This window comes from Rhinoderma darwinii, chromosome 2 (genome assembly GCF_050947455.1).
Source record: "Rhinoderma darwinii isolate aRhiDar2 chromosome 2, aRhiDar2.hap1, whole genome shotgun sequence".
NCBI classification, from domain to species: Eukaryota; Metazoa; Chordata; class Amphibia; order Anura; family Rhinodermatidae; genus Rhinoderma; species Rhinoderma darwinii.
This window is the reverse complement of record NC_134688.1, coordinates 136939788-136951711: the sequence shown is the minus strand read 5'-3', so window position 1 is coordinate 136951711 and position 11924 is coordinate 136939788. Positions and strand designations below refer to the sequence as shown.

At 46.7% G+C, this 11924-nt stretch overlaps 1 protein-coding gene across 1 annotated transcript; it reads right to left on the bottom strand.

Moving 5' to 3' along the window:
* Nucleotides 1-275: 275 nt before the first annotated feature.
* LOC142741757 (uncharacterized) lies at nt 276-11580 on the bottom strand. The gene is made up of 4 exons (XM_075851094.1): nt 11379-11580; nt 1394-1686; nt 942-1073; nt 276-878 (listed from the first exon to the last, which is right to left on the bottom strand). Exons 1-4 carry the CDS (start codon nt 11578-11580, stop codon nt 276-278), a joined length of 1230 nt encoding a protein of 409 aa, XP_075707209.1.
* Nucleotides 11581-11924: the final 344 nt, after the last annotated feature.

The window sequence follows — 11924 nt, the reverse complement described above, 5'->3', positions numbered from 1 at the left end:
TGGCTGTATGAAGTGATCCCCCTTCCCTCTAGACTGTCTCTCATACAATGTGAAGAAGTTTCATGCTGATTGGACAGCATCAGAGGCTGTGAGGTAGCTCCTCCTCAGGAGATTCGCTGCTGTTACCTCCCATTTGTCTAATAACGGCTCATTTGCATATTTAGAAAAATGCTCATAGCTTTTAATATAATAAATGTTTTGGGACACAATTTTCACTAGCATTATCAGTGTTACAGCGCCTATCAGATTAGCTAGGAGATGGGGCTTTACTAAAACTACTGACGCAGCCGCTTTAAAGCATCTTTAGTAGTCTGAACCATGTGCTCTGCTTGTTCATTCACAGATGGATGAAATGGAGCTGTTGTAACATGGTGTATAGGATTATTTTCCATAAACCATTTTAACTCTGTGCATGTTAATTGTAGCCCATTGTCTGACACAATTGTATCAGGTAATCCATGTGTTGCAAACAGCCTCCTTAAAACTTGTATGACAGTACTTGTTGTGGCAGAGGATACTGGTACAGCTTCTAACCACTTGGAAAAGGAGTCCACAACAAGGAAAAATGTCTGTCCTTGAACTGGACCTGCAAAGACTATATGCAGTCTAGACCACAAGTTTCTGGTTACTTCCCAAGAACGTGACACAGCTTTTGTTGGAGAATGACGCGTGGTTTGATAAGGAGTGCACTTCTTTACCCATTTCTCTGTATGTTCATCAATTTTAGGCCACCATACATAACTTCTAGCAAGAGCCTTCATGTTACCAATTCCAGGATGTCCTTTCTGCAGAGATTTAAGCACTTGAGTTTGACTTGCTGTGGGAATTACCGCTCTGTTACCCCAGATTAGACAACCTTTGTAGGCAGAGAGTTCATGCTGCTTTCATTTAAAAGGTTTAAAATCCCTTGTTAATTTTGACTGTGGCCATCCTTTCCAAACCCAGTTTAATACTCTTGCCAAAATTGGATCCATGGCAGTCATGCGAGCAATGTCAGTAGATTGCAATGGAGGATTGTATAGTGACTCCAGCATAAGAATTTCAGACATGGCAGGTACTGCAAAGTCCGCAGTCTGTATTGGTTAACGGATAATGGTATCAGCATTGTTGATTACTTTTCCTGGCCGTTTTCTAGCTCAGCATCATATTCATTTAGCATTAAAGACCAACGGAGCATATGTGGTGATATCATTTGAGGGGTAGGCCCATTATTTTTGAACTGACCCAAAAGAGGCTTATGGTCTGTTATAATAGTGAAACTTCTTCCATATAAGTACTCATGAAATTTCTTTACTCCTGCCACAATCCCTTAAGCTTCCTTATCAACTTATGTGTCTAATTTTGCATGGATATCAAATGGAACAGTTCGTGATTTCATGCGTATTGGCGCTACATTTGGATCTAATTTAAAAGATATTGGTGGTCCTGTGAATTTTCCAAGACCTTCTTCAAACACAACAGAAAAGTCTCTAATGACATCCTGCAGATAGTCCATTTTCACATGGTGTATTTCGGTTAACTGAATACCTAGAGGTTCAAACCAATCTAGTAAACTTGCACGATGGCCTTTATTGATGATAATTCGCAGATTGCCTCGGTCTTTTCCATAGTACACAATGACAAAACACGAACCCATTATTTCCACTTCCTGTTTATTATAATCTGTGAGTCTAACTTCACATGGGACTATAGGAGGACAATAATAATATATAATATATGAAAAGTTTCCTCAGAGATCAAGGAATATTGCCATCCAGAATCCACCTCCATTTTGCATTTTACTCCATTCAGTATGCTGCTTATGTCCCTTTTTGTGGGTATCTACTATGTTTACAAATTCTAAAGCATATTCACTGACATCTAATTCAGGAACATCACTTGATATATTAACCTTATGGACTAATGTGTGAGGAGTTCTCTTTTACTTGTTTGTGTCTTGGTATATTTTGTCCCTGGCGACACACTCTGTATGTGCCGTTAACATTGGTGGCAGACAGCATTTTTAACATGGCATTGATCTAGTCTGTGATTTCCACCACAGCTGTAGCAATAATCCTTTTCTTGGCTCGATGTGTTGCCTTGTCCAGACTGTAATGTAGCATTGCGCTCTCTATTATGCAGCATATTTACATTTGGATTATGTACATTACCAGAAGAGGTCTGTATTTCTCTTGAATAAAAAAAATGCCGCCTAATAAGCCAGTGCCTCCTCTTGAGCTAAAGTGAAGGTTAAGTTTGGCTTAGCTAGTAATTTCCTCTGAAGCGCCTCATCTCTGACACCACAAACAAGTCTGTCTATTGAGGCCTTTTTCACACGGCGCTCAAAAAACGTGTAGAAATGACAAAAACGCATAAATTAGGACTCACATTGACTATGGGAATTAGGCGTGTTTTTCGGCACATTTTACGCGCCAAAAATTGACCTGACGCTTCTTTTTTTTTTAAACAACGCGTTTTTTAAACACGCGCGCGTAAAAACAAATGCGTTGTATGCACTACAATGCCCTTTTCCATGGATGTCACTGGGAAGCTTAAAGTATGCAGAGGGGGCTGTATGGCGTTATCTACAGGGGGGGCTGTATGGCGTTATCTACAGGGTGGGCTGTATGGCGCTATCTACAGAGGGGGCTGTATGGCGTTACCTACAGGGGGGGCTGTATAGTGTTACATACAGGGGGGGCTGTATTGAGTTACCTACAGGTGAGGCTGTATAGCGTTACCTACAGGGGGCTGTATAGCGTTACCTACAGGGGGGGCTGTATGGCGCTACCTACAGGGGGGGCTGTATGGCGTTACCTACAGGGGGGCTGTATAGCGTTACCTACAGGGGGGCTGTATGGCGCTACCTACAGGGGGGCTGTATGGCGTTACCTACAGGGGGGGCTGTATAGCGTTACCTACAGAGGGGGCTGTATGGCGTTATCTACAGGAGGGCTGTATGGCGCTATCTACAGAGGGGGCTGTATGTCGTTATCTACAGAGGGGGCTGTATGGCGTTATCTACAGTGGGGGCTGTATGGCGTTATCTACAGAGGGGGCTGTATGTCGTTATCTACAGAGGGGGCTGTATGTCGTTATCTACAGAGGGGGTTGTATGGCACTATCTACGGAGGGGGCTGTATAGCGCTATCTACAGAGGGGGCTCTATGTCGTTATCTACAGGGGGGCTGTATTGCGCTATCTACAGTGGGGGCTGTATGGCGCTATCTACAGGGGGCTGTATGGCGCTATCTACAGAGGGGGCTGTATGGCGTTATCTACAGGGGGGGCTGTAAAAAAGGCACTATCTACAAGGGGGGGTTGTGTGACACCCAGGGGAGGGGGGGGCCCAGTCAAAAGTTTGCTATGGGGCCCAGTCTTTCCTAGTTACGCCCCTGGGTAGGAGCAAAATTATTATTTAACACTGTAATGATCTCCTCAAAAGAAAAGGCACTGGGTTTAGCAGGTGACACCAGATACCTTATTTGCTTCTAGGTATAACATGAATTTTTCAGCATATGAATTCCAATAATATGGATTTGAGACATCAAATTCCTCCCTTTGACCAATGGTAGCCATTTTACAGTTGTAGTACTGTATCAGCTGAGCAGTATAGTAACTGGAATTCAATATTTTCTTAATCAAATGAACTCTGTATAATCCTACTACTCATAGTAATCCTATCCTCGTCGCCAATTGTTATGTTTAGTAATAAATTATGATTGAAAATGACAACGATGCGACAAAAACGATACATTTTCTTTTTACGGATCAACAAAATGGAGAATGAGAATATATACCAACAAGTCTACATATATGAGAACGAACATACATATAACTGACATTAATTTTTTTTATAAAAAAAAAGCCTCCCAGTTACATTGCCATCTAGTGACACTGGGCAGACAGAACAGTCAATACATTACTGTTTATCAGCTGATCTCTTGCAGCAGCGTACAGCAGTCTCTGGTGAACCTCGTTTCAAATGGAACTCAGATCTTTGAAGAGGGTCTTGACGGTTGGTACCACAGACTGACAAGTCCGAGGTAGGGGAAAGCCAGGTTGTATTTCAAAAACCACCTGGAACGGTGATTTGCCTGAAACCGAGGAGACAAGGATGTTATGGGAAAATTCTCCGCGTGTCAGTAGGTCTGGCCAGTTATTCTAGTACACATGATGTATGAGTGCCAAAACGCTCTCCGAGATTGATTGGTTCACGCTGTCTGCCTGTTAGTCTGCAGCTTGAAAGAGAATCCAGCAAGATGACCAGAACCTTGTAAAGGGACCTCCAGAACCTGGAAAGAACTGAACTCATCCTCACGATGAAGGCCATGAATACAAAAGATTTCTCTCAATAATATTTAGGCCAACTGAGGAGCAGATGGTATACCCTGCAGAGGTACAAAATGTGCTACCTTTAAAAAACAACCACTACCCAAATAGCCAATGAAGCGATTATGGAACTGGAGACTAGACAGATGGGGTTGTGGGTTAGAACCAGAAGATCAATCCAGGTGTGTCAATCCAGAAGGAGCAAACAAAGGCAGAGTCAGAGTTCAGGCCAGGAGTGAAAACCAGGAAATAAACGGAAGAGCAACAGGCAAAATCCAAGAAAGAGCAGGGTTAAACATACGTAGTTAATATTGGTATTTAAGAGACTAGAGGCAGTGGCGTAACTACCGCGGTAGCAGCGATAGCAGCTGCTACGGGCCCGCAGCATGAGGGGGCCCGTGCCGCCCGCTGGCACGCCCCCCTCATCCCCATAGCCATAGCTACAGCGCGACGCCACTGAAGGGATTGTTCCTACAAAAGATATGCATCCCCTATCCACAGGATAGGGGATACATGTGGGATCACTGGGACGGCCAGGGATACGGATAACGGGGAACCGAAAGTCCCCTCGAAGTTCTCCATGACAAACCTCGGACTTCCGGGGTCTGTCGGCAGCTCCATAGAAATGAATAGTGCACCGGTCCCGCTTGTGCGCATGCGTGAACAGCGCTCCTTTCATTTTTATTGAACTGTGCAGACCCCGAAAGTCCGAGGTTTGTCATGGAGAACTTCGGTTGACTTTCGGTGTGGGGCGTAATCTATAGGGAGGCACTATCTACAAGGGGGGTTGTGTGATACCCAGGGGAGGCGGGGCCCCAGTCAAACGTTTGCTATGGGGCCCAGTCTTTCCTAGTTACACCCCTGACTAGAGGCAGTGTCTGCCTCAGTATCAGTTTCTATACAATGAGTGAAACACCTGGCTGGGTTTAAATAGTAGTCCCTGATGACATTATCAGAAGCAGTCTAGGAGGAAACCTTTTGCATAGCATCAGAGCACAGCAATAGAAAGAAAAATAACCGTTTTGCTTCAGCAACAGGGTATATTCCTGCAGGAGGGAGAGAGCGACAATATCCTGGGCTGATATGTATCAAACACCTGTATGATCGTATACCTAGATGACATTCTAATTCTCTTCCAGTCACATCGCACTCATGTAAAGACTGTGCTTCAGCATTTGAAAAACAATAAGCTTTACGCTAAACCTAAAAAGTACCTGTAATGATGGGGGTAAGGCAACAGACAAGTGAGCCCTAATCTACCCGCCACTCAGTCCCTGCCTACTTGCAACGACCCGCCCTAGGCGACGGGGTACAACTGGGCGACGGTCCCTACGCTCAATAAGTGCACGACAGACAAACAGACAAGGGTACACAGAAGCAAGGGAAAAGGGGCAGTTGCCCACGGCAACACCGTGAGCAACAAGATTGGTGAACGAGCCGAGTCAAACCAGGAGTGTACGAGGTACCAAACGCAGAGCAGGAGAGTAGTGAACAAGCCGAGTCAAACCAGGAGAGTACGAGGTACCAAACGCAGAGCAGGAGAGTAGTCAGTAAGCCAGGGTCAATATGAAGCAGGATTAAATGGTGCAAGAAGCTGCAGCAGGGCCAGGAAACAAAACGAGAAGAATCACAAGCAAGGAGGAACAGGAAAGGCAGGTATAAATAGACAGAGGGCGGGAGCTAGCTCCGTCTGGCCAGGCTGTGATAGGTTCTCCCACTCCTAAGCCTGCCATCCTGAGTGGTGGAAGATGGAGTCAGTCTCACAGACATAGAAGCAGGTGCAGACTGATTACCTATGGGCGTGGATACAGAAGCTGTGCCTGGCTGGCAGATCCTTAACAGTACCCACCCTTTTATGAGGGGCCACCGGACCCTTTCTAGATGGAACTGGTTTATTGGGGAAACGAAGGTGGAACCTCCTGACCAATACCCCAGCGTGAACATCCCGGGCGAGTACCCAAGTCCTCTCCTCAGGCCCGTATCCTCTCCAATGGACAAGGTACTGGAGGGAGCCTTGGACCATCTTGCTGTCCACAATCTTGGCCACCTCAAATTCTACCCCCTCAGGGGTGAGAACATGGACAGGAGGTTTCCTCGAGGGAGCCAAGGACGGGGAGCAGGGTTTAAGGAGGGAGGCATTAAACACGTCGTGCACTCGAAAAGATGGGGGCAACTCCAGTCGGAAGGAGACAGGATTGAGGACTTCAATGACCTTGTACAACCCTATAAACCGGGGAGCAAACTTCTTGGACGGAACTTTAAGGCGCAAGTTCTTTGACGATAGCCACACCAGATCCCCGACCATAAACAAGGGGTTAGCAGAACGTCTTCTATCTGCCTGAGTTTTTTGTATCCTCTGGGATGCCTCTAGGTTCTTCTGAACCTGAGCCCGGACTGTGCACAGTTCCCGATGAACGACCTCTACCTCAGGATTGTTGGAACTACCAGGTGAAACAGAGGAGAACCGTGGATTAAAGCCAAAATTACAGAAAAAGGGGGAGACCCCTGACGAGTTACTGACCCGGTTATTAAGGGAAAATTCGGCGAGGGGAATTAATGAGACCCAATCATATTGACAGTCAGAGATAAAACACATTAAATACCGTTCTAGAGACTGATTAGTCCTCTCAGTTTGGCCATTAGTTTCAGGATGGAAGGCAGAGGAGAAGGACTGATCAATCTCCAACCTTTTACAGAAGGCTCTCCAAAACAAAGAAACAAATTGTACCCCTCTGTCAGAAACAATATTGACAGGGACCCCATGGAGACGCAGGATGTGTTTGACAAACAAGGTAGCTAACGTCTTAGCATTGGGTCGTTTTTTGAGGGGCACAAAGTGGCACATCTTACTGAAGCGGTCTACTACAACCCACACCACCGACTTGCCTTGAGATGGAGGCAAATCGGTGATAAAATCCATGGAGATATGGGTCCAAGGTCTCTGGGGAATGGACAAAGAACGTAGTAAGCCCGCTGGTCGGGACCTGGGAGTCTTGGACCTAGCACAAACCTCACAAGCGGCGACGTAGGCCTTAACGTCTTTAGGCAACCCAGGCCACCAATAGTTTCTGGCAATGAGGTGCTTGGTACCCAGGATGCCTGGATGACCAGATAGTGCGGAGTCATGATTTTCCCTAAGTACCCTTAGCCGGAATTGCAGGGGAACAAACAGCTTGTTCTCAGGAAGGTTCCCGGGAGCTGATCCTTGATCAGCAGCAATTTCAGAGACTAAATCAGAATCAATAGAGGAAATGATTATACCTGGAGGCAAAATACAAGCAGGATCTTCCTCCGAAGGAGGGCTGGCCATTAAGCTACGCGACAGTGCATCAGCCTTAATATTTTTAGACCCAGCCCTATAGGTAACCAAAAAGTTGAATCTGGTAAAAAATAACGCCCATCGAGCTTGTCTCGGGTTTAGCCTCCGGGCAGATTCTAGGAAAAGCAGATTCTTGTGGTCGGTAAGGACCGTTACCTGGTGCCTAGCCCCCTCCAGGAAGTGGCGCCACTCTTCAAATGCCCATTTAATGGCTAAGAGTTTGCGGTTGCCAATATCATAGTTACTCTCAGTGGGCGAAAACTTCCTGGAGAAGTAGGCACAGGGACGGAGATGGGTGAGGGACCTGGTACCCTGGGACAAGACAGCCCCCACTCCCACCTCGGACGCGTCAACCTCCACGATAAATGACTCCATTTGGTTGGGCTGAACCAACACCGGGGCCGAGATAAAGCACTTCTTAAGGACCTCAAAAGCCTGGACAGCCTCAGGAGGCCAGCGGAGGAGATCAGCACCCTTGCGAGTGAGGTCCGTAAGAGGCTTAGCGATGACAGAGAAGTTAGCAATAAATCTCCTGTAATAATTAGCGAACCCCAAGAAGCACTGTAACGCCTTCAGGGAGGCAGGTTGTACCCATTCCGCCACAGCCTAGATCTTGGCGGGGTCCATGCGGAATTCATGAGGAGTGAGGATTTGACCCAAAAATGGTATCTCCTGCACCCCAAACACACATGTTTCGGTCTTCGCAAGTTTGTTTTCCCGAAGGACCTGGAGCACCTTCCTGACATGCTCAATGTGGGAGGACCAGTCCTTGGAAAACACAAGTATGTCATCAAGGTACACTACAAGAAATACCCCCAGGTAATCTCTTAAAATCTCATATATGAAATTCTGGAAGACCGCGGGAGCATTACACAACAGGTGTAATTACGAGGTATTCGAAATGACCTTCGGGCGTGTTAAACGCAGTCTTCCACTCATCCCCCTCTTTGATGCGGATAATGTTATACGCCCCCCGTAGATCAAACTTAGAGAACCATTGGGCCCCCTGAACCTGATTAAAGAGATCAGGAATCAAAGGAAGGGGATACTGGTTCCTTACAGTGACCTTATTCAATTTACGGTAGTCAATGCATGGCCTAAGACCACCATCCTTCTTCCCTACGAAGAAGAAGCCAGCACCTACCGGAGAAGTAGAGGGGCGAATGTAACCCTTGGCCAGGCATTCCTGGATATACTCTCTCATGGCTTCACGTTCGGGACAAGAGAGATTAAATATCCTACCCTTAGGGAGCTTACCTCCTGGTACCAAATCGATAGCGCAATCGTATTCTCTATGAGGAGGTAACACTTCGGAGGCCTCCTTAGAGAAAACATCAGCGAAGTCCTGAACAAACTCAGGTAGCGTGTTCACCTCCTCAGGGGGAGAAATAGAATTAACAGAAAAACAGGACGTCAAGCATTCATTACCCAATTTGGTAAGATCCCCAGTATTCCAGTCAAACGTGGGATTATGCAACTGCAACCAGGGAAGGCCTAAAACCAAATCGAACGATAATCCCTGCATCAACAGTACAGAGCACTGCTCCAAATGCATGGAGCAAACAAGGAGTTCAAAAACAGGGGTATGCTGTGTAAAATAACCATTAGCAAGAGGATTGGAGCCAATACCCACTACCGGGACAGGTTTAGGCAAATCAATCAAAGGCATAGCTAGAGACATAGCAAATTCCACAGATATGATATTAGCAGACGACCCTGAATCCACGAAGGCACTGCCGGTAGCAGACCTACCACCAAAAGAGACCTGAAAGGGAAGCAAGATTTTATTACGTTTCATATTTACGGGAAATACCTGTGCGCCCAAGTGACCTCCCCGATGATCACTTAGGCGCGGAAGTTTTCCGGCTGCTTATTCTTACGCCTAGAACAGGTGTTCGCTTGATGCTTGTCATCACCACAATAGAAGCAGAGACCATTCTTCCTGCGGAACTCTCTACGTTGTTGGGGGGACACAGAGGCCCCGAGTTGCATAGGTACCTCCGAGTCTTCCGTGGAAGAACGAAGCAACGGAACCTCGGGAGGCATCATGGGGGAGTCAGAGGAGAAGACACAAAAATGTTCACGTTGTCGTTCCCTGAGATGTCGGTCAAGTCGTACCGCTAAAGCCATAACCTGGTCTAGGGAGTCAGAAGAGGGATAGCAAACTAGCAGGTCTTTCAGGGCGTTCGACAGACCCAAACTAAACTGGCACCTTAAGACAGGGTCATTCCACCGAGAAGCTACTCACCACTTCCTAAAGTCAGAGCAATACTCCTCAACAGGTCTCTTACCCTGACGTAAGGTCACCAGCTGACTCTCGGCAAAGGCAGTCCTGTCAGTCTCGTCAGAAATGAGTCCGAGAGCAGAAAAGAAAAGATCAACGGAGGAAAGTTCAGGGGCGTCAGGAGCCAAGGAGAAGGCCCATTCTTGGGGCCCTTCCTGGAGCTGGGACATGATTATACCCACCCGCTGCCTCTCAGAACCTGAGGAGTGGGGCTTTAATAGAGCCTACAACTCTCCCGAAAGGAGAGAAAAGTCTTCCGGTCCCCTGAGAACCGGTCAGGCAACTTGAGGTGGGGTTCAAGAAGTGAGGTGAGGGGCACTACCATGGTAGCATCAGGCTGGTTGACCCTCTGAGCCAGGGCCTGGACCTGTAGGGAGAGACCCTGCATTTGCTGAACCAGGGTCTCAAGGGGGTCCATAGTAGTGTGAGGGACCAGGGTAGAGTAGGTATATGGGCTTGTGATTATGTAATGATGGGGGTAAGGAAACAGACAAGTGAGCCCTAATCTACCCGCCACTCAGTCCCTGCCTACTTGCAACGACCCGCCCTAGGCGACGGGGTACAACTGGGCGACGGTCCCTATGCTCAATAAGTGCTTGACAGACGAACAGACAAGGGTACACAGAAGCAAGGGAAAAGGGCCAGTTGCCCACGGCATCACCGTGAGCAACAAGAATGGTGAACGAGCCGAGTCAAACCAGGAGTGTACGAGGTACCAAACGCAGAGCAGAAGAGTAGTGAACAAGTCGAGTCAAACCAGGAGAGTATGAGGTACCAAACGCAGAGCAGGAGAGTAGTCAGTAAGCCAGGGTCAATATGAAGCAGGATCAAATGGTGCAAGAAGCTGCAGCAGGGCCAGGAAACAAAACGAGAAGAATCACAAGCAAGGAGGAACAGGAAAGGCAGGTATAAATAAACAGAGGGCGGGAGCTAGCTCCGTCTGGCCAGGCTGTGATAGGCTCTCCCACTCCTAAGCCTGCCATCCTGAGTGGTGGAAGATGGAGTCAGTCCCACAGACATAGAAGCAGGTGCAGACTGATTACCTATGGGCGTGGATACAGAAGCTGTGCCTGGCAGATCCTTAACAGTACCTCTTCAAGATGTTATAGCTACCATTTCTAGGATATTTTGTGTCTGCAGATTGATTTAAACTGGATCTTAACCTCCTTTCTCTATCTCAGTGTATCTCCCTCTGACCCCCTCTCTCGGAAACACCGCTCCCTCACACCCTTCCCTCTTGTGTTTTTCCTCCCCTTTCATTTTTCTTTGTTCTTGTTGCCCATTTTTTGGGGGCTGCCCCAAAGCCCCTATAGTGATCCGCCACTGGTCCCATTGAATTAAATTATTCCATTGGTGATCGAGAGTTGTTTGCAATTTAACTTGGCTTTAAAATAAAGGAGACATCTACAGGAAGTTTCCTTCAGTACGGTAATTATCTACACTGATCACAAGAACATATTGTACCTGCAAACTGCTCATAGACTAAATCCTCGCTAGGTGAGATGGTCTCTGTTTGTCCCCTGATTTGACTTTGATCTCCAGTTCCATTCTGCTGAGTAAAACTTAAAATCTGATGCTCTGTCAAGATCCTTTTATCCGGAGTAAGGCTGATGTTGAACAGTACATCATTAAACCTTCCTTCATTATTCAAGTTTTTGCCACTCATCTTCACGACATACCTCAAGTCAAAAAAACCTTTGTGCCCAAACAGCAAAGAAAGAATGTTTTCCATGGTGACTTACTGTATTTCTAATGTGGCTGGTCACTCGGGCATTCGCAAATCTCTGGGATTCATCTCTTCAATGCCCTGGTGGCCCACATTGTCTAAAGATGTGAAAGACTTTGCTGAAGCCTGCATGGTCTATGCATAAAATAAAGTCTGTGCAGAGATCTGTGGTTCTTCTTCTTCCATATTTAGTGCTGACTGTCCTTGTGTCCATATTTCAATGGATTTTATTACAAACTTGCTCAATCTTGTAACTGTTCTGTCATCTGGATGGTGGACAGATT